The sequence below is a fragment of the Littorina saxatilis genome, linkage group LG6 (assembly GCF_037325665.1).
Source record: "Littorina saxatilis isolate snail1 linkage group LG6, US_GU_Lsax_2.0, whole genome shotgun sequence".
Taxonomy (NCBI): domain Eukaryota; kingdom Metazoa; phylum Mollusca; class Gastropoda; order Littorinimorpha; family Littorinidae; genus Littorina; species Littorina saxatilis.
The window spans coordinates 10,633,082-10,656,280 of record NC_090250.1 but is presented as its reverse complement, the minus strand read 5'-3'; the positions used below and the strand labels follow the sequence as shown (position 1 = coordinate 10,656,280).

Here is a 23,199-nt window from a genome sequence, read left to right as displayed (position 1 = left end):
ACCCACGAATTATGACTAGCGAGCGGCTTGTCTCCACAAGCGGTCGGCCATCTTTGCCAATGAAATCTTGCGAACCACTTACATCCCAATGAAAACCAGCTCCGATCTGTGCTTTCTGCACTGTCCGCATAATCTTACTCTCTTTTTGTTCGAAAGTACACAGATCGGAGCTGACATTCATTACCGATGCCGATGAGACCGTGTCCCTCAAAGCCTAGATCGCCGCCACTTGTGAAGACATGCCGCTACTGGCTTGTGCGTGGCCTGCGATGTCACGTGGCTTTGGTTGCCTTAAAGCCCCAGTCGGTCTCAAATGGTTTACGGAACGATTTAGATCTTCTCACGAAAAAATCTACTTCCCTTTTTTAAAATTTTCAAAACTTCGAATTTTACGGATCTTGTCTTGATGAAAAAAGAATTCTTTTATGATTTAAGAATGTTTGTGTAACAAACTGTCAATTTATTATTTAGATTTTAAAAGTTACGTCTAGCGCCAAAATGAGGCTTCCGATTCTTTAAAAAAAAAATGCTCGCTCTTTACGGAGGGCACCTGTGATGTTCTCAAGCGGTGAGTGTTTAAACGAAAGGGTGTTTGTACTGTGTGTTAAAGCCTGACAGTGTCTGTGGCCAGAAACTGATGATTTACCTGAAGCTGAGTGTGCCTTTAATACTTCCAAGGAAAAGCAACTCTTCAATAACTAAAACAAGTCGCGTGAAACGATATAAAAACATTGAGTCAATATGTCGGCCTGAAACTAAAAACTCATGACCAGTCATTACCGAGACTACATTGTAGTATTAAGTCTTGGCTACCCATATCGGAAGACCGAGACGGATCACGCTCGCCTCCACAAAACATGCGAACGTAGTACCTGCTTTACATATGTTTTAATTGTGTGCAAATTTTAGAGTAAAAATATGCATGATATATCTTAACATTTTTGGACTCAGAAAAGTATAAGGAATGCAATGCAATAACTTTAACTATTACTAACATTTTGATTCTAAGTAGAATTATGAGAATTAAAATGAACTCATTCATTGGTTTTTAAGCCTCAAAGCTTAAATGCAATCCCATAGTCCGGACTTAAACAAAGATTGCTTGACCACAATTTCAATCAGTTTGGTTGAAAAATGAGGTCGCCACAGTACCGACTTATTTTTCGCCAAAAAGCCGGAAATGACGTCATCAAAGATAGTTATCGAAAAAAACCACCTCGCGGGATATCATCTGGAAGAATATGCATGCTGGGTATATATTATGAAGATCTGAACGGTAGTTTTCTCTGAATCGCTCTACACACACGTATACACGTACGCACTTACACCACCACTCTTGTCTAACCACAGGCGGAAGGTATCGTCCACTGGACTACTACGATCACAGAAAGACTACAAGGTACGTCACTCACCTTCGAGTCTTCTGTGTTCTTGGAGTCGCTTCCTGGGGAAAAATATTGTTCAAGACGGTTTGCCTCTTCCTACAGTCTGTGTAAGGTCAAATAAATACAGTTGAATGATTGTTTGAACTGTATGTACCTTTAATTTTCAGCTTCCGTCCGCTGCAGGTTGTTTTTAACCATCATTTGGACGAATCTTCGTTTGCGAGCCGCTAATATCCACTTTGCGTCAAATCATGCATCCGCACCGAATACGCATACCAGCGCTCATTGGTCTAAAACATATGTAAATATTGTGCAGCAAAGGGAAGCTACCCACGGGAGTTTTCACTTTCGGTATTAGTGAAGAACCGTTTGCCACTTCATTCAAAATGAGGAAAACGTTATTTTTTTGGTAAGTACTGAATTTATGAATGAACAAGAAACGAGCGAAAAACTAAATTGTTTCGTTTTATAAAATTAGCTGAAAGTAAACATTATTTTTTTCAAAATTATATGTAGATATAGTGTGTTGATGCATGTGTTTTTGTTTTTTAATGTTATCGCTGTTACTGTTGTTAGTGTTATTCGCAATCTGCATCATGCATGACACGACTAATGATATCTTTGTCACTAAAACGGCCATCCATAATCCCAGCGAATTTGTGGATTGTGGTGCCGCTCAGCTGACTGGCTGCAATACCTGTTGTTGCCGTGATGCGGACTGTTGTTCCTGTTTGTTCCAGTTGACATTTTAATTTTTTAACTAAAGTAGACTTTCCTGTGCCGGCTTGACCTAACAAAAAAAAGCATGCCCCCCAAGAGCAGCTTGGATAACGTTGGCCTCTACCATATCGTTGCCACTCTTCGTTGCACGAACGGAACCGATGCAGACGATTTCAGTCGACCCATGAAAATAATCATCGAATATCCTGTTATTAACCAATGAGCGCTGGTATGCATATTCGGTGCGGATGCATGATTTGACGCAAAGTGGATATTAGCGGCTCGCAAACGAAGATTCGTCCAAATGATGGTTAAAAACAACCTGCAGCGGACGGAAGCTGAAAATTAAAGGTACATACAGTTCAAACAATCATTCAACTGTATTTATTTGACCTTACACAGACTGTAGGAAGAGGCAAACCGTCTTGAACAATATTTTTCCCCAGGAAACGACTCCAAGAACACAGAAGACTCGAAGGTGAGTGACGTACCTTGTAGTCTTTCTGTGATAGTAGTAGTCCAGTGGACGATACCTTCCGCCTGTGGTCTAACCAGCTTGAATGAAATTAATGTGAAAACAGAATGAAGTTATTTCTGGAATTCGCCTATTACAGTTTGTGTTCATAAATATTGATTGATTTTTGTCCTTGCATTCGGGATCGCCTCCAGCAGGGGGCATGATGCCGACAACGCGTATGTATTCTTTTTCTGATCCTATTCTTTTCAATCAAAACTCGTATCCGTGTAATTTTGTTGGCATGAATTGTTTGTTTGATTGTTTGTCAAGAAATGGTGGTTTTTTTCCTCGTATGATTCCTCGTATGTGTGTTCATGATTGTGTTTGCATATGTGTTTTTCATATGTTAGTGTGTGTGGTGTTTTGTTTTTATCCATGTGCACGTTTGTGTGTGGGTGTGTGTGTGTGTGTGTGTGTGTGTGTGTGTGTGTGTGTGTGTGTGTGTGTGTGTGTGTGTGTGTGCATTCTCCTTGGCATCCATTTTGTGATACAATTGACACTGGTGATACTTTGCAGCAGTGCCAAACAGCGTGGATGAACTGAAGGACAAGCCCCTGAAAGAAGTGAACAGGGTGCGCAACATGTTTCCCGAGACTTGGTTGTGGGTCAACACCACAGTGGGGTACGTGTTGTCTGTGCAAATCAAGAGACACAGGGAAGTAAGGATAAGATAAGGATAATGATAAGATCGTTTATAGTCCTGTGAGGTTCCCCTCATGGAAATTCGGGTGAGGTGCTTTCCCTTTTTTTTCTCCCGAATGCGTGTATTCGTGTTTCCAAGTTCTGAGACTTTCGCTGTGACCTTGGGTTCTTTATCATGCGTATGCGTGCACACGGGGGTGTTATGACACGGAAGAGAGTCTGCAAAAAGTACGCGCTCTAAATCACAGTAAGGGAGAGACTTTTGGACATTGGCAACCTGCCTAGCCGTATCTCTGTGTCTGTGTCTGTCTGTCTGTCTGTCTGTCTGTGTTTTTATGTGTGTGAATGGAGAGCCGGAGTGGCTCAGTGCTTAAATCGCTTGGAGACATTGGCATCCTAGCCGTATCTCTGTGTCTGTCTATGTCTGTACTATGTCTGTATAAATATGTTATATTTGGATTAAAAACAAGCTCTGAAAATTAAATATATAAAAATTATTATCAAAATTAAATTTTCGAAATCAATTTAAAAACACTTTCATCTTATTCCTTGTCGGTTCCTGATTCCAAAAACATATAGATATGATATGTTTGGATTAAAAACACGCTCATAAAGTTAAAACGAAGAGAGGTACAGAAAAGCGTGCTATCATTCTCAGCGCAACTACTACCCCGCTCTTCTTGTCAATTTCACTGCCTTTGCCGTGAGCAGTGGACTGACGATGCTACGAGTATACGCCTACGGTCTTGCTGCGTTGCATTGCGTTCAGTTTCATTCTGTGAGTTCGACAGCTACTTGACTAAATGTTGTATTTTCGCCTTACGCGACTTGTTTCTTTCTTTCTATCTTTCTTTCTTTCGTTCGTTCTGTCTTTCTTTCTGCTTTCCTTTGGGTTTTTTTTGTCTTTCTTTTTCTTATATCTTTCTTTCTTTATTTATTTATTTCCGTCATCCGTCTGTCTGCACGTACGTTTGTATGTGTTTTCATGTGTGTGTGTATGGAGAGGCGGAGTAGGACAGTAGTTAGAGCGCTTGCCTCTCACGCTGGCGCGGTCTCGGAAGAACACTTTTACTGTCTCGATCTGTGTAAAATGTCATACTTTGGTCAAAAGTACAAATAACATGTATTATGAACGAGTGTTATGCACGCAGGGCGAATGGAAGTGCCACGATCCGGACCATCGTGCCTGACACCATCACATCCTGGATCACCACGGCCTTCGCCACCAACTCCAAGACTGGACTGGGAATCACGCCGTCCTCCAAGAAGGTAGATTGGGGACGGGATGGGGGGGGGGGGGGGGGGGCGGCTGGGGCGAGTCAGTGATGAGCAATGTGCAATGACTGGGAACAAAATATTGAAAGTGTGGATGAGAAACATGACGACACGGAGGTGAACGTTATCCTGCTGCTGCTGACGACGATGATGATGATGCTGCTGCTGCTGCTCCTGCAGCTGCTTATGATGCTTATTATGATGATGATGCTTATGATGATGATGATGATGATGATGCCGCTGCTGCTCCTGCTGATGGTGATGAGGAGGAGGAGGACGACGACGATGATAATGCCGACGACGACGAAGATAATGATGATAATTGCTTTTAACCCCAAATGCCCATCGACGGGACTGCGACTGGTCACATATGTTCATTAACACTCACGATTATGCTACTATTTATGATGAAAGTCAAAACACATTTTGCACCTATAGAAAGCCTTTTCTGTGCTAACAGTGTGAACACGTCTGTCTTTCACAGCTGACAGTGTTCCGGTCATTCTTCGTGTCGCTGACCATGCCAAGTTCCGTGGTGCGAGGAGAGCATGTGGTCATTCAGGCCAGTGTCTTCAACTACCTCTCTTCAGACGTCTCTGTGAGTGCCGTGCATCACGTGCAATTCATATTTTCCGTTGTCATATAATATATATCCATCTTCTTTCTGTGTCTCTTCTGACGTCTCCCTAAGTGCCATGCCTCACGCGCAATTCATACTTTCCGTTGTGATATATTATTATATCCGTCTTCTTTCTTTGTCTTTTTCGACGTCTCTGTGAGTGCCATGCGTCACGTGCAAATTCTTTCCGTAGTTTGTTTGTTTCGTTCATGGACTGAAACTCCCACGACTTGTACGTGTATGAACGTTTTTACCCCACCATTTAGGCAGCCATACGCTGTTTTCGGGGGAAGCATGCTGGGTATTTTCGTGTTTCTATAACCCACCGAACTCTGACATAGATTACAGGATCTTTTAGGTGCGCACTTGGTTTTGTACACACGAAGGGGGACAAGGCACTAGCAGGTCTATACATATCTATATCTGAGGAAAAATCTCCAGCCTTAACCCACCAGGCGGCCGTGACCGGGATTTTAACTATTTTCCGTAGTGATATCCGTCTTTTTATATTTAGTCAAGTTTTGACTAAATATTTTAACATCGAGGGGGAATCGAAATGAGGGTCGTGGTGTATGTGTGTCTGTGCGTGTGTGTGTGTGTGTGTGTAGAGCGATTCAGACTAAACTACTGGACCGATCTTTATGAAATTTGACATGAGAGTTCCTGGGTATGAAATCCCCGAACGTTTTTTTCATTCTTTTGATAAATGTCTTTGATGACGTCATATCCGGCTTTTTGTGAAAGTTGAGGCGGCACTGTCACGCCCTCATTTTTCAACCAAATTGGTTGAAATTTTGGTCCAGTAATCTTCGACGAAGCCCGGACTTCGGTATTGCATTTCAGCTTGGTGGCTTAAAAATTAATTAATGACTTTGGTCATTAAAAATCTGAAAATTGTAAAAAAAAATAAAAATTTATAAAACGATCCAAATTTACGTTTATCTTATTTTTCTTCATTTGCTGATTCCAAAAACATATAAATATGTTATATTTGGATTAAAAACAAGCTCTGAAAATTAAATATATAAAAATTATTATCAAAATTAAATTGTCGAAATCAATTTAAAAATACTTTCATCTTATTCCTTGTCGGTTCTTGATTCCAAAAACATATAGATATGATATGTTTGGATTAAAAACACGCTCAGAAAGTTAAAACAAAGAGAGGTACAGAAACGCGTGCTATCCTTCTTAGCGCAACTACTACCCCGCTCTTCTTGTCAATTTCACTGCCTTTGCCATGAGCGGTGGACTGACGATGCTACGAGTATACGGTCTTGCTGAAAAATGGCATTGCGTTCAGTTTCATTCTGTGAGTTCGACAGCTACTTGACTAAATATTGTATTTTCGCCTTACGCGACTTGTTACATTTGGTCAAGTTATGACTAAATGTTTTAACATAGAGGGGGGAATCGAGACGAGGGTCGTGGTGTATGTGTGTGTGTGTGTGTGCGTGCGTGCGTGTAGAGCGATTCAGACCAAACTACTGGACCGATCTTTATGAAATTTGACATGAGAGTTCCTGGGTATGATATCCCCATACGTTTTTTTCATTTTTTTGATAAATGTCTTTGATGACGTCATATCCGGCTTTTCGTGAAAGTTGAGGCGGCACTGTCACGCCCTCATTTTTTAACCAAATTGGTTGAAATTTTGGTGAAGTAATGTTCGACAAAGCCCGGACTTCGGTATTGCATTTCAGCTTGGTGGCTTAAAATTTAATTAATGACTTTGGTCATTAAAAATCTGAAAATTGTAAAAAAAATTTTTTTTTTATAAAACTATTCAAATTTACGTTCATCTTATTCTCCATCATTTGCTGATTCCAAAAACATATAAATATGTTATATTTGGATTAAAAACAAGCTCTGAAAATTAAATATATAAAAATTATTATCAAAATTAAATTTTCGAAATCAATTTAAAAACACTTTCATATTATTCCTTGTCGGTTCCTGATTCCAAAAACATATAGATATGATATGTTTGGATTAAAAACACGCTCATAAAGTTAAAACGAAGAGAGGTACAGAAAAGCGTGCTATCATTCTCAGCGCAACTACTACCCCGCTCTTCTTGTCAATTTCACAGCCTTTGCCGTGAGCAGTGGACTGACGATGCTACGAGTATACGCCTACGGTCTTGCTGCGTTGCATTGCGTTCAGTTTCATTCTGTGAGTTCGACAGCTACTTGACTAAATGTTGTATTTTCGCCTTACGCGACTTGTTTCTTTCTTTCTATCTTTCTTTCTTTCGTTCGTTCTGTCTTTCTTTCTGCTTTCCTTTGGTTTTTTTTGTCTTTCTTTTTCTTATATCTTTCTTTCTTTCTTTATTTATTTCCGTCATCCGTCTTCATAATTATGTCTTTATTTTCAGTCAAGCGAATTGATCAACATGATTCAATCATTTGTTTTAGCCTAGTCGACTAAAATATCTTTATGTTTGCAGTGAAAAAAAGAAGAAAAAAATTAAAAAAAATTGTTAGTAAAAATAAATAGTTTACGCAAAAGTATCTCTCTTTCTCTCTCTCTTTTTTTAATCTCTTTCTCTCTCTTTTTTTTCTCTCTCTCTCTCTCTCTTTCTCTCTCTCTCTCTCTCTCTTTCTCTCACTCTTTCTCTCACTCTCTCTATCTCTCTTTGTCTCTCTTTCTCAAGACAAGGCAATGGGTGATGTGCCTTAAACCTGTATCCTTGTTAAATATAATTCGTTCGTTCTCTCTCTCTCTCTCTCTCTCTCTCTCTCTCTCTCTCTTTCTCTCTCTCTCTCTCTCTCTCTCTCTCTCTCTCTCTCTCTCCTCTCTCTCTGCGGCCCTGAAGTGCCAAGACGTGTCTCCCATGCTCTGGATATAAACAGGATTTTCTTATTCATCATGTGATTTCTGTGTGCTTAAATATACATTGGCGGGTAGCTAAAGTTACTAGCTACAGGATGAACATCTTCGTGTTGTGGAGAATTGACTATTGTTGACGGTAGGAGCATTAACGTTCCATTTCATTTCTTCACATTTCTTTGTTCTGCGATATGTTGCCGCGCAAAGACAGGGTGATAAGCGTCGGCCGTGATGCCGAGAAAAAAGGGTGCGCCGTGTAGTGCCAATGTGATTCCTTATCTTGCCGTGGGACTGTTCTATGGTTTCAGTGACCCGTCCCTGCTTAGACTACCTCCTAACACGGGATGTGTTGACTATCCGAGACAGTAATGTAATGGGATGTGATGATGTGTACAGGTGCCGGCTGTGGCCGCACTGTATTAATTCATGATGTGATCTGTGTGTTCCCTCGCCACCCTTCTCTCCTTTTAGTAGGCCATTATTGTATTTTCACCACCCCGCATTCCCCTCCAATGTACTGACAATAACTATCATGGCTCTTCAGTCTGGATGTTTTCTCTCCTGGAACCCAGATGTGGAGATTAAAAGAGATCCAAATCAGTTAACTTTCAACATACCCCACTCTCTTATGCCTCTAGCCAGACAAGTGTTCTACATGAGATATGTACTTGACATTGGTCAGCGTGAAAACTTTTCCGTCAAATGGCATGACGAAGCTGACAAACCTCTACGCAAACTGTCAGTGTCAGATCCGTGTAGCATCGAAGAAGTGCCGAAGGAACTACCTTCAAAAGAACTTTATAGATCCAAAATAGTTGTCAAGTGCGGATCAACCAAGTTAGTAACAATTACTATGCATTACACCACGGGCACCATTCTTGTGCAAGGAACCAAGTGTTCGAAGTGGAGAAACACTGAATTTGAAAATCTGGTACAGTGCATTCAGGCGATCTGTAAACACCCTGAACAAACCTCGTCCATCCCCACAAGGCTGTCTGTGCTGCCGGTCCCACCAACAACGCGCCCAAGGGGTGGCAGAGTCGTCATGTGTGACATCACTAATGACGTGTCGTCACCGTGTGGTCGTCGCGAGCAGTCAGAGCCCAGAGGCAGACTTACCAGGACTTCGATTCGCCACAGGGGACGCAGTTTGGATAACACATCTCCTCGCCATGACCCCTCCCCCTCCAGGCAGTCTGACACCCTCCTCCCGCTGGCTGCCACCCTCCCCCCAACTACCCAGCCCCCACCACTGAACACAGCCACCCTACCTCCCTTGACCCTCGCTTCCGCTCTGCCTGCTTGCTCTGAGTCTGAGCCTACTACAGCGATAGCTGCCGGTAGTACCTTCCCCCTCACCCCTCGCAAGCTGGCAGCTACACAAACACCAACTGATACGGCTGATACTGCTGCTAACCTACTCTCCACTCCTTCCCCCCTCCCACCTGTCAGCCCACTGCCACCAGTGACTGCGGACATGGGAAAAGAAACCACTACCACTCTTTTCACTTCTACACCCCTCACTCCTGCTGCTGCCAGCCCACCCCCAGTGACTGAGGCACAAGCGCAGACCGCGCCCCTCTCTCCCGTTCTGCATGACTGCTCTGAGCAAACGTCTACAGCGATAGCCGACACAGACACACCAATTGACAGTTCCGCTACTCCTCCGTCCTCCTCCCCCCTACCCCACACACCTGCAACGATTGAAGCTCACGAGACAGAAGTGGGCACTGGCGCCGTGCACCTTGTTTACAGTGAATGTGCTGCTGACGCAAACTTTATTTCAATGATAGAAAACGTAAAGAAACAATTAAAGACAGAACTCAAACACCACACACAAACAAAGTTTGACAAACTTAACGAGACATTACATGCTCAGCAAAAACAAATAAGCAAAATCCAGAAAGAAAATCATTGTCTAAAATCAGAACTTGGCGAATTGAAAAAGATTCTCAAAACTCAGAGGCTGGAAAACAAAGACATACAGGCACCTGAAAAGGAATCTCCAAAAGATAACACTACAACAGACACTCCTTCCAGCGTGAAAGTTTCCTCCAACAATATTAGCAGCCCTGTGAAACTGGCCAACATGTTCGCTGCTTTAACAGAGATGGACACTGAACATTCTACTATAGACGTGACTGCACCCTCATCACCTACACAAACACCAACATCCCATGAAACATCTGAAAATTCATCCAAAAGCCCTTCAAAAAACATGAAATCTCTGGCCGACTCAGCCACTCGTACCAAGACTTCAAATCCTGGCCCCAGACAGCAAGCGCCTCACCAGGACCAGACCCCCAGACAACGCTTGGCGGAGTTCAGAGTTGCGTTTGACACAACGCATGTCCTACTTGGCGACTCTGTCCTCCGTCCGGTCAGACCGGACTTGTTGTTTCGGGAGAGACAGACCGAGAATCTCAGCGTGCCTGGCCTCAGTGTGGATGACCTTATGCACTGGATGAGTCACATTCCCCAGTGCAAACAAGTACAACTTGTCATCGTCCACATTGGGGTAAATACCTGCTGGGCGAACACGATCACCGAAAGCCTATGGACCAGATGCGTCAAACTTACAAAAAAAACATTCCCACACGCACGTGTTCTCTTCTCGGGGATCGTCCCTCCCCGAGGAGAACACATTGTAAAGAAGTCGGTGCTGACCTCAAACCATGCTCTTGCCGGAGTGTGTGACAGAGAAGGTGTGACATTTGTGGACCACACAACCACATTCTGCACTGGAAACGGTGCCCCTCGCAAAGCGCTGTATCGTGACGCACTTCACCCTAGCCAACAGGGCACCAGCCGACTGGCATGCAATATAAAGTATGCCTGCCTGCCTCGCCAACCGGACCAGCAGAGCCTTGGACGACGCAGGACTCTTCTGGAGTCCCCAACTTTGGTGCCGGGGTCGGACTATCCCCCTGAGCACCAACGGCTGTCCTTTCAGCAACAGCCGAGGCAAACGAATTTGCCCCCCCCACTTCCCTCAACAGCAAAAACCTCCAACAATGCCCAATCGATCCAACAGCACCACCAACGATCGCCACATCCAAGGGCCAGGACGTCAGACCACATCCCCCTCGCCACCTCCCTACCGCTGGCACTACGAGCAGCGTCAGGGTCAACTGAGGCCTCAGCTCTCCTTGCCATTCCCCTACGGCTGGCACAGCGAGCAGCATCTGGGTCAACAGAGGTCTCAGTCCCCCTTGCCACCTCACCACGGCTGGCACAGCGAGCAGCATCAGGGTCAACGGAGGTCACAGCCCCCCTTGCCATCCCCCTACGGATGGCACGGCGAACAGCAACAGGGTCAACAGAGGTCGCCCCCTTCACTCTTCCCCGCCCACCATGGCCAGCCTGTGCTCCCTCCGTGGTACTGCTATGACCCAGCAGTCCCGCGATACACACAGCCCCTCTTTCATAGTAACAGCCGCATAACTGAAGGAACATTTGTATAATCATTTAAAAGGACAGAATATCACCAAGTGTGTGTGTGTGTGTGTGTGTGTGTGTGTGTGTGTGTGTGTGTGTGTGTGTGTGTGTGTGTGTGTGTGTGTGTGTGTGTGTGTGTGTGTGTGTGTTAGGCAAACTTAAATTCAACAACAATACAAGTGTTGTGGATATGTTTGATTATACATAATGGCCGTATTACTATAAATTAGAAACAAAAACTAAGGTGTTCTTACCGCCTTAAAGTGAGCAAAATAACGTTGTTGCAGAGGAAACGCTTGAAGTTTTGAAAGACAGAGAGTTTGGTCACAAACTGACAATTCATTCTTTAAAGTATATTAGCAGTGACTGATTATTCTTTTAGGTCTACAGCGTGTGCTTAAAGGCAATTATGCAAGTGAATCTGTGAATATTCTTAATTAAGCTTTCCTTGCACTCTTGAGAATCAGAACTCTATTACAACTGATGATTGTGTCGATACATTTTGTGAAGCCAAAAAACGCTCAGAGTTGAATCAGTTACTGATGATTCTGATCTGATACTGTGTCCGCTATTATCAAGTTGGGACTGTGTGAAAGCCCTCCATTCTCGTCATTCATCTTCGCGTGTCATTAACGTGACTACTGGTGTTTCAGTTATTCACTGTCGGGTCATTTTACTCGTTGAATTTGAGTTAATCTGCTCTGGTTAATTCTTGTTACTCTTAAGTCTACTTATTTCTCTTTGTGTAAAGTAGTGTAGCTTTTTTTCTCTCTTTGTTTTGTCTTTCGTTTGAATTTGACACCAAGTGTTAAACTCCATTGGTCGCATCTCTGTGTGTATCTGTGTATAGTATAATTCAATATTTTCTCCTTATCGATTATTGATTACTTTTGCTGTTTTAAAGTAATTTTGATTTTATTCTTTTTTTTCTTTTCTTTTCTTCTTAAAACGTGAAAACACTGTTTTGAGATTTATCATGAGTAATTCTTCTACCTCATGGCCCACAAAAGAGGGTCTTCGTATTGGACACCTTAATATAAACCATGCAATTAATAAATTACACGAAGTTTCCACCATGCTTTTAAACTCAGGAACACATTTTCATGTTATGGGGTTTACAGAATCAAGACTATCTGACACGATTTCGGATTCTGAGGTTTGTGTTCCAGGTTACAGTGTTGTACGCAGAAACCCCCAACAATGTAAAGAAACTGGATTGCTTGTGTATATAAGTGAATCATTGACCTACACACGTTTAACGCATTTAGAACAGTTTGTGGAATCCGTCTGGATCGAGGTCAAATTAAAAAAGGCACCTCCAATGCTTATTGGTTTCTGCTATAGAAATCCAGCAGAACGTGTAAACTGGACGGACAAATGTTCACATATGTTAGATGCTGCTTTGTTAGAATCAAAAGAAACCATTCTCTTATGAGATTTTAACATTGATTTATTAAAACAAAATAAACCATGGTTAGATATGTTCAACCTTTATGATCTCAAACAAGTCGTGAACACCCCTACTAGGGTTACTGCATCTACAAGCACTTTGATAGATCATGTCTATGTTTCTAACACCCGTAACGTTGCAGAAGTTTGTGTTCCAACCAGCGGCTGTAGTGATCATTTTCCTGTTTGTCTCACGTGGTCAAGAAAGGGTGTAAAAATCCCCAAAGTTGGTCACAAGACAGTAAAGTACCGCTCCTTTACTAAATTTAACGAGAACGCTTTTCTTGTAGACTTAAGTAATTCTTCTCTCTCTGATGTTTATAATTATACGGATCCTGATGATGCAATAACACACTGGATAAATGTCTTTACAGAAATATACGATAAACATGCCCCGTGGAGAATTAAGAGAGTCAAGCAAATAGTAAAACCTAAATGGTTTGATACTGAATTACAAGATGCTATTGGCCATCGTGATTTCTTAAAATCAGTTGGCAAGGAAGCAGAGTATAGAGAACAGAGAAATAAAGTAAACTCACTTAAACGAACAAAAAAAATTAAGTACTTTCATGACCTAGCGTCATCAAAGCAAAATTCAAAGAATATATGGAAAGCAATAAATGAACTTACAAATAAAACGATTGCCAGTCATTCAAGTTGTGTTAAGGACATATCCCCTGATGATTTAAACACGCATTTTTCTAAAATAGCTGAAAAAATTATTACAAATGACAAATCCAATTTGAACAATTTGAAAGTGTTAGAAGAATATTGTGAGTCGAAACAAGTTTCAAGTCAAGCGAATATTCCTCTACTTACAGTACCTGAAGTATTTTACGCACTTACACACCTTAAGCAAACAGGCTCCCGGGGAATCGACGGCCTCGATGGTAGGATTCTTAAATTGTCAGCCCCTGTAATTTCTGAAACACTCACTTACCTTTATAATCTTTGTTTAGACAAAAATTATTTCCCAGTCGCCCTGAAACAGGCTAAAGTCATTCCTCTGTTTAAATCAGGTGATAAAAAAGACCCATCAAACTATAGGCCAATTTCAATATTGTCTGTTTTATCAAAACCACTTGAAAAACACATTAACAAACATATTCTAATGCATCTTAACCAAAACAATTTACTTCACCCTAAACAATCGGGTTTTAGAGCTAACCATTCCTGCCATACTGCCTTAGTTTCTCTTGTTGATCAATGGCTGGAGAAAATAAACGACAATGAATTCTGTGGTGCCATTTTTGTTGATTTTGCTAAAGCCTTTGACGTTATTGATCACACGTTATTACTGAGAAAATTTGCATTGTATGGCGTCGGAATCGAAACTGTCAAACTTATTAGTTCATTTCTCACCGGCAGACAACAGACTGTACTAACAAACGCCTCGGCGTCGAGCATGCAAGAAGTAAAATACGGTGTACCACAAGGATCGGTTTTAGGACCCCTCCTCTTCTCTATATACATTAATGACCTCCCCCTACATATTCAAAATGTATGTGAACTTTTTGCAGATGACACCACAATTCACTCCAGCAACACAAATGTAACTCGCTTATCAGAATCACTTCAAAGGAGTTTAAACCAGTTGACAGAGTGGACTGAACTAAACCATATGTCTCTTAACCCAAAGAAAACCAAATATATGGTCATAACAACAAGACAAAAACGCCAGAATATTTGTTCAGCTGGTCCTGCTTTAATGATAGATGGTGAAATAGTGGAAAAAGTCGACCATCACAAACTGCTGGGTGTTAATATCGATAACAACTTGTCTTGGTCAACCCACATAGAGCAACTTAGTAAAGTGGTGTCTAAGAAAGTGTATCTCTTATCTAGAATTAAACACTTCCTGAACTGCCAAACCAGAAAGTTATTCTTCATTGCTCATATTCAATCTGTTATTGATTACGCATCCACTCTATGGGACTCCGCAAGTGAAAATTCCTTAAAACCACTCAGCAGATTACATAAAAGAGCGCTAAAAGTAGTATTACTAAAGCACACTACCCTCACAGAGTTAGACTACATACATTTAGGGATCTTACCTCTAAAGTCAAGACTGCTTTTTAACAAAGGAATCTTTATGCATAAAATCATATCCGAAACTCTACCCCAAACCATTTGTTCAAAGTTCTCTTTGAAGAATTCACACCACCTTATGAAATTTAACACTCCTCTTCCTAGGATAGACTTATTTAAGTCTAGTCTAGTTTATTCAGGTGGCCGTCTCTGGAACGCTCTTCCGAATGCCTTACGGGAAGCTACCAGCACAGATTCTTTCAAAAACAAATATATATCCCATTTAATGAAAATAGTATATTCTTGATTGTTATGTCCTTTGGGACACAGTCACTCACTTTTGATTTATTGTTTTGTTCACGAAATTATGATGTTCTGCATAATATCCATTGTCTTACAGAGTTGATGTACTATTGCATATAGTATTCTGACTCTAATTGACTTGCAAATTTTTACTTTGCACCTTGTCATGAACATTTATAAACTACAATGTTTCATATAATGCACTTATGTACATAAACTTATACTGTTTTACTAATTATGTAAGTATGTAGTAGTAGTTATTATAGTAGATTTAGTCCCTCTTTAGGGCGAGGGCCAGATGCAAAAAAGTATACCAATGCTTATTCTGTTACCCTCGTAAAATAAAGAATTGTCATTGTCATTGTCATTGTCTCTCTCTCTCACTCAATCTCCCTCTCTCTCGATATATCTCTCTTTCTCAAGACAAGGCAATGGGCGATGAGCCTTACACCTTTATCCTTGTAAAATAAAAATGTGTTCTCTCTCTCTCTCTCTTTCTCTCTCTCTCTTTCTCTCTCTCTCTCTCTCTCTCTCTCTCTCTCTCTCTCTCTCTCTCTCACTCTATCTCCCTCTCTCTCGATATATCTCTCTTTCTCAAGACAAGGCAATGGGCGATGAGCCTTACACCTTTATCCTTGTAAAATAAAAATGTGTTCTCTCTCTCTCTCTCTCTATCTCTCTCTCTCTCTCTCTCTCTCTCTCTCTCTCTCTCTTTTTTATATTTAGTCAAGTTTTGACTAAATATTTTAACGTAGAGGGGGGAATCGAGACGAGGGTCGTGGTGTATGTGTGTGTGTGTGTGTGTGTGTCTGTGTGTGTGTGTAGAGCGATTCAGACTAAACTACTGGACCGATCTTTATGAAATTTGACATGAGAGTTCCTGGGTATGAAATCCCCGAACATTTTTTTTCATTTTTTTGATAAATGTCTTTGATGACGTCATATCCGGCTTTTCGTGAAAGTTGAGGCGGCACTGTCACGCCCTCATTTTTCAACCAAATTGGTTCAAATTTTGGTCAAGTAATCTTCGACGAAGCCCGGGGTTCGGTGTTGCATTTCAGCTTGGTGGCTTAAAAATTAATTAATGACTTTGGTCATTAAAAATCTGAAAATTGTAAAAAAAAATAAAAAATTATAAAACGATCCAAATTTACGTTTATCTTATTCTCCATCATTTGCTGATTCCAAAAACATATAAATATGTTATATTCGGATTAAAAACAAGCTCTGAAAATTAAATATATAAAAATTATTATCAAAATTAAATTGTCCAAATCAATTTAAAAACACTTTCATCTTATTCCTTGTCGGTTCCTGATTCCAAAAACATATAGATATGATATGTTTGGATTAAAAACACGCTCAGAAAGTTAAAACAAAGAGAGGTACAGAAAAGCGTGCTATCCTTCTTAGCGCAACTACTACCCCGCTCTTCTTGTCAATTTCACTGCCTTTGCCATGAGCGGTGGCCTGACGATGCTACGAGTAAAATGGCATTGCGTTCAGTTTCATTCTGTGAGTTCGACAGCTACTTGACTAAATATTGTATTTTCGCCTTACGCGACTTGTTTCTCATTGACATGTATGAATATGACATGTGGCCAAAGGTGTTGGTGAGCTTGCCAGGATCCAAGGAATACACCAGTCTCGTCATTGGCGATGACGGAAGCGAATCGATGAGCAGCGGTGACGCGGAAAAGGCCGTTATTGTAAGTAGCTTTTAGTGCCTTTGAGATTTCAAACTGTACCTAGCCTTGAAAGGCTATTCAGCTCCGTTCCATGCAAGTTCCGTGTGCGCCTTGGTCATTGAAGCTCCTTGTCAATCACGGGAACTTCGTTTCTAGGTGCCAACCAGACACTTGCCTTGCGTCATAATGATTGATTTCTTCTTTTCATGTCTGAGAACAAGTCTGGCTAACGATGCCATGTTTGCATTCCTGCTTTTCAGTGTTTCTTACGGTTGGTTGGTTTTTTTCATCTTTTTGTTTGTTTTTGTTTTTTGTGCGTTCATGGGATGCAGTCCTGTCGATTTTGATAAAGTCTTCTTCAGTGTTTCATGTTTTGTTTTTGTTTGTTGTTGCTTTTGTTTATAGGTCAAATCCCAGGGCCAAACGGCTGTGTATTTCCCAATCATCCCGTTAGCCATCGGTGCTGTAAACATTGAGGTCTCTGCTCGGTCCACTCTCGCAGCTGACGCGGTTCGACGACAACTAATAGTAGAGGTTAGTTAACCATCAACGTCTAGTATTCCATACTGTAAATGTAATAATAATAATAAATAATAATAAAACACCTCTCTCTCACACACACACACACACACAAAACACACACACACACACACACACACACACACACTCACACCTAAAGTGTGGATGGTTACCTAAGAGGCGGCACTGGGTGTAGTGCCTTTCTAGTGCACTTGCACTACAACAGCACTGGGTGCAGTACTCGCTCCGGCATCGAAGAATTTTGCACTAAAAAATGCACAAAATTTGACCTATTTCGTCGCCTATAGAGGACGGAAAGAATGTCATTTTCAACATTGTTATGACATTCTTTCCGTCAAAAAAGTCAATTTAACGGTGTTAAATGAAGCGACCATCCACACAATTAGGTTGCCATCCAGAGTTTAACATTGTTATGACATTCTTTCCGTCAAAAAAGTCAATTTAACGGTGTTAAATGAAGCGACCATCCACACAATTAGGTTGCCATCCAGAGTTTAGGTTGCCATCCACGTGTGGATGGTTGCCTTATGGTGATTTAGGCAACCAAACCTGTGGAAAAATGGGTACACACACACACACACACACACACACACACACACACACACACACACACATACATACACACACGCGCGATATAGAAATGAGCATGACTGCAGTTTTTAATCACACTCAAAATCACCGTATTTGCGAGACAAGTCTTGACCATCTTTACTTGAAAATGGAAATTGCTAAATGGAACCATATACTATCTATATTCAATGTTTCTTACAATACAGTACAATGCATTGCAGTGCAGTGCAATACAATACAATACAATACAGTACAATACAGTACAATACAATACAATACAATACAATACTTGGCGAAATTAAAAACAAATCCAGTTGGCAATGTAAGAACTCTCTGCGTTGGCCTTGTCATTCTTTCGTCTGACACAAAATTTGAATAGCAAGACTTTACAAGTACTCAGTGCTTGGTGAAGACAAGAAATATTCCAGGATTAAAGCTGCCCTTGGGTGTTTGCTGTACAAAACGGATGGTTCCATATACACAACTCAGTTCGCTCATCTGTGGTAGGCTGAAGGCGTCCCAACGGAGTTTTCTGTACCTGTGTTTATCAACCTCGGGTCGAATGGAAGCAACGTCTTCACGCAGACCTTTCCCATCTCCATGCCTGATGACGTCATTGATGGATCTACAAGAACGCAGGTCAAGGTCACCGGTAAGCCGACATTAAAATACTTTTGGTTGCAGTCTGAAAAAATCCCGAAACAGTGTTTTTGTTTTTTGATTAATGGTGGGTTTTTTTGGCTCACGTAAGTGTAGCCTATGCGATCGTCATTTTTGTCTGTCTGTGCGTATGTATGTATGTGAGACTGTGCCAAAAGGTGACGTTTTCATGTCAGTATGTCCCAAATGACATCACCAGTACATTTTTCATTCTATCTAATCTGTTTTCGTTCTATTTTTTCTAATAACATGCGTTAACAATTGATTGCCAACTGGAATGGAAGAGCACAAAAAGTGTAACTTGATATGTAGTTTCTCTAGAGGGAAAAACATCTTCCACTTTCATGTCAGTGTGTCCCATGCAACATACATTTGCCAAACAGCTATGTGCAAGTAGATTATTTGTTAGTGGTATAGAAAATACTGATCAACAATTAAAGTCAGTTTTCACATTCATTTTCTACCTATTTCTTATTTGTTTATTCTGTTGGCAATGGTGAAATGTCAGCAATCGTGTGTCATTCGGGACAGTAGACATGACACCTGACCTTTTGGCACAGTCTCACGTATGTATGTGGCCTATGTCTGTGGTAGAAACTTTAACATTAGACTAAACACCGAAATAGCCTACTCATTTTACCTGGTTATTTTTCAAGCACCATCTTCAAACTATTGAAGTAATGATCAACATTTTGTCGGCATGTGAGTAGTTAAAGTGTGTATCCAAAGAAACCGGGTGGTGGGGGGTTTTGAGGGGGTAAAAGCAGGTGACTGGTTTGTGTCGTGTGTGGTATGTAGACCAGGTCAGGGGTCAAGATCAGGTCAGGTCGCGTGAAGGATTGTGGTATAGATTCACTTTTCAGTTCTCACCTCTGCATTCGCCGATTCGGGGAAGGCGATTTCACATTGTTCGGTTTCTTAGCTCCAGAAAATTAGATACAGTAGATACCAAAGGAGATTTCCTACAGTTTGATCTGCACAGCGTGTTTCCAGTGTCTGCGCGAGGAAGAGCTGTCGAAAGCGCAGTGTCGATCTGGCAGTCGTGTCCCCGGTAAGTACAGACAGATCAAGTGTCTCCCACTCTTACAACGTGTCACCTAAGCTTACTGATAATCCGTTTTGTTTAATTTCTTTTTATTTAAGCAGACACGGATATCAAACACAGTGCTAGGCAGTCACCTCTAGTGAAATGAGTTGATCTAAAGTGCCTGTAATGTTTGGATGTCTTTGTTCTTGGTTCGGTTTTTGTGAATTTCAAGACTTGCACCATGTATTTGAACATGCAGATATAAGGAAACGGAATGAATCTGTTCTCAAAGTCAAAATTATTACGATTTTGCCTCAGTTTCAAAACATGCTCCGTCATGGTTCTGTCTGTAAAATTTGGTACCTTGCAACAACTTCCTTAAATTTAAAAGACAGTTTTTGAATGCTAGATCTACCTAGATCTGTATCGCGTTTCATTCCAGACTCTTCTCTTTGATTGTACTGTTTGCTGTTTACGCACTTTCATGATTCGCTAATGTCTGTAACGTTTGGTAAACTTACCTTGCAACAGCTAATTCCTTGTCTTTGTTGGTATTTTTTTTCAAGGCAGCACAGCTTCTTTTGGACAGCAGGTAGAATGCGAGTTTTGAGACAACGACAGTCGTCTGGGCCGCTATTGCGCGGGTCTGCTATTGCGCGGGTCCGCTATTGCGCGGGTCTGCTATTGCGCGGGTCCGCTATTGCGTGGGTCCGCTATTGCGCGGGTCTGCTATTGCGCGGGTCCGCTATTGCGCGACCTAAGAAGAAGCGGAATAGTTGCCAATGTGACGGGGCCTACCGTGCACTCCCCAGAGCACAACCCACCCCCCCCCCCCCCCCCCTCTACCCCAGGAATGTACTACAGCCGGGTCTGCACGCGGCGCGCAGGCAGCAAAAAAACAGACTTCAGATTTGATTTAAGAACTGTGTAAAATCTACACAACACTAACCCTTGTAAACTTAATCTGCTATCAGGGATACATAAAATAGCACAGTCGAGTACTTAAACAAGCCAGTCTGTTGCCAGTAATGACAAATTTCCGATTTTAAATGTGGTGACAGTGTTTATTGCAATGGACACATTTTTGATTTCAAAATGATTCCAGTGTACTGTACTTTGTAATAAACAGTTATTGGTGGAATCGCTTTAGTGACGTGTTAAAGCATTGATTTTGTTGACATTTTTCTTGTTGAGTTTAGTTCTTAATATACTTTTATAATGTGTGTACCTGATTATATAAAATGTGATTATAAGCAATGTGATGCATTTGCCCAAGATGTGCTTAGAAATCAAGAAGCACAATGTTTTTGGGTTGTTTTCTTTTCCTTTGTTTGTTGAAGTATGGGGAGCGTAATGCTAAAGGCTGCAATTTAAAAACTATCAAGGATAAAACAGACCTGGGGAGACAGAGAGACAGACGAACATAAAGAATGTGTGTGTATGATAGAGAGAGAGAGAGAGAGAGAGAGAGAGAGAGAGAGAGAGAGAGAGAGAGAGAGAGAGAGAGAAAGAGACAGACAGAGAGACAGACAGACAGACAGACAGACAGACAGACAGAGTTCTTTCCCTCTTATGCCTCATCCCAATAACCCGCAAGTGTCACTTTCGACACTTTCTGCACGCATTCTTCTCTCTGTGAATGTTTGTGGTCGTCAGCCTTTCCTATCATTAGTTCGATCTCGTGAAAAAAGCAACACACACACACACACACACACACACACACACACAACCTCACACAGCCCCCCTCCCCCCCCACACACACATCCACGAACATATACATTCACACACACACTGACCACCCTTAACACACACTCACACACACTAACGCACATACACACACACACACACACACACACGCACTCAAACAAGCTAACACACACGCACACGAACACACACACTACACACACGCACACACACACATACATACTCACACAATCAAACGCGTGTGCGCGCGCATACAAATACACACAGACACACTTAGAAACGCATACACACACATATATACACACACATGCACACGCGCGCACTCACTCACACACATTAGCATGCACACGCATATATGCACACGTGCACACACACAGACACACACACACACAAACACGCACAAGCACACACAGACACATACACACACACACAACCACACATGCACACGCCCAACCACACACACAAACGCATACACACACACACACACCACCCTTAACACACATTCATACATACTAACGCGCACACACACACACACACACACACGCACACACACACACACACACACACACACAAACATGCACTTACATACACCCAGACACATACACAGACACACACACACACACACACGCGCGCGCGCATATACACACACACACACGCACAACTTTATACACACACACAAACACACACACGTCAGGGTGCACACACACTCACACACACACACACACACACACACACACACACACACACACACAAACACACACTGCAGGCTATACTTCGATGTGTGTGTAACTCAGTAGGGGAAAGTCCACGTGCTAGTGCAGTAGGAAAGGTCACATTTCAAACCTGATTTCCATGCGCTAGTGCACTGGCAGAAATCGGTCAGTTTCAATACACATTGTGCATCTGTGAACTCACACACGCATGCGCAGTCAGCCTGTGTGTAAACTACGAATGAGGTCACTTTAGTTCGGAACTTTGATAGCCGAGATATGTCGTATAAATTTGAAACATTTAAGAAGTATTTGCAGTGCGAACTTTCTGAAGAATGACAATACTGCATATTGTAATTCAATCAAGTTTGCGTTTTAATGAAACAGATCCTGTGATTGGTCAGAATGCCCCAACTCATTAAAAATTACCGGTGACTAATTGTCGATAGCCACTCGCTAAAAAATCCATTAACAACCTGCTGGCGAGGCGCATTGATACAGCCTCAACTAGTCTCGGTTAGCTTTGAGGGTCATTTTACAAGTAGGAAATATGAAGGCCAACGAAATACCGAGACCATAAGGTATGCGAAGTGATGACGTCGAATACGTGACGTAAGTTGATGCATGAATTCTTCCGGACTACGTCAGTCAATTCCAAAGATCGCTTTTGTGATGAAAAGAATTTGTTTTGGAGTTTGCTGTCCAGATACCCGTCAAAAAAGAAGGGAAAATGTGTGTGAAAGAAAACAAAACAGGAGCAGAGTGATACGATAGGAATACAGAGACATATTTCTTGGGACTTGACCCTTGCAGGTAGGTGGACTGAAAGTAGTGTGTGAACAGAACAGAACCAATTCTGTCTGTTTACAACCGCATGAAAGCAGGAAAGAGATCGTCGTCAGATTGAATTACAATAGCATTAACATGCTTCCATTTGAAACTTCTCGGTCTTCATCGTGGATTGACGCCCTCCCAAAGTCTAATTGAAGCCCTCCGTCGCTTCGCTCCGTCGGGCTTCAATTAGCTTTTGTCGGGCGTCAATCCCCGATGAAGACCTCGAGGTTTCAAATGGAAGCATGTTAATGTGTAATT

General features: G+C 41.8%; 1 protein-coding gene across 1 annotated transcript in view; it reads left to right on the top strand.

The window, feature by feature from the left end:
* Nucleotides 1-23,199, top strand: part of LOC138969674 (CD109 antigen-like) — a 106,023-nt gene that overhangs the window by 60,469 nt on the left and 22,355 nt on the right. Inside the window, exons 23-29 of the mRNA XM_070342533.1 lie at nucleotides 2,775-2,798; nucleotides 3,139-3,244; nucleotides 4,416-4,533; nucleotides 5,024-5,137; nucleotides 16,816-16,917; nucleotides 17,302-17,430; nucleotides 18,514-18,658. Of these exons, the coding sequence (XP_070198634.1) occupies nucleotides 2,775-2,798; nucleotides 3,139-3,244; nucleotides 4,416-4,533; nucleotides 5,024-5,137; nucleotides 16,816-16,917; nucleotides 17,302-17,430; nucleotides 18,514-18,658 (738 nt within the window). The remainder of the gene's footprint in view (nucleotides 1-2,774; nucleotides 2,799-3,138; nucleotides 3,245-4,415; nucleotides 4,534-5,023; nucleotides 5,138-16,815; nucleotides 16,918-17,301; nucleotides 17,431-18,513; nucleotides 18,659-23,199) is intronic.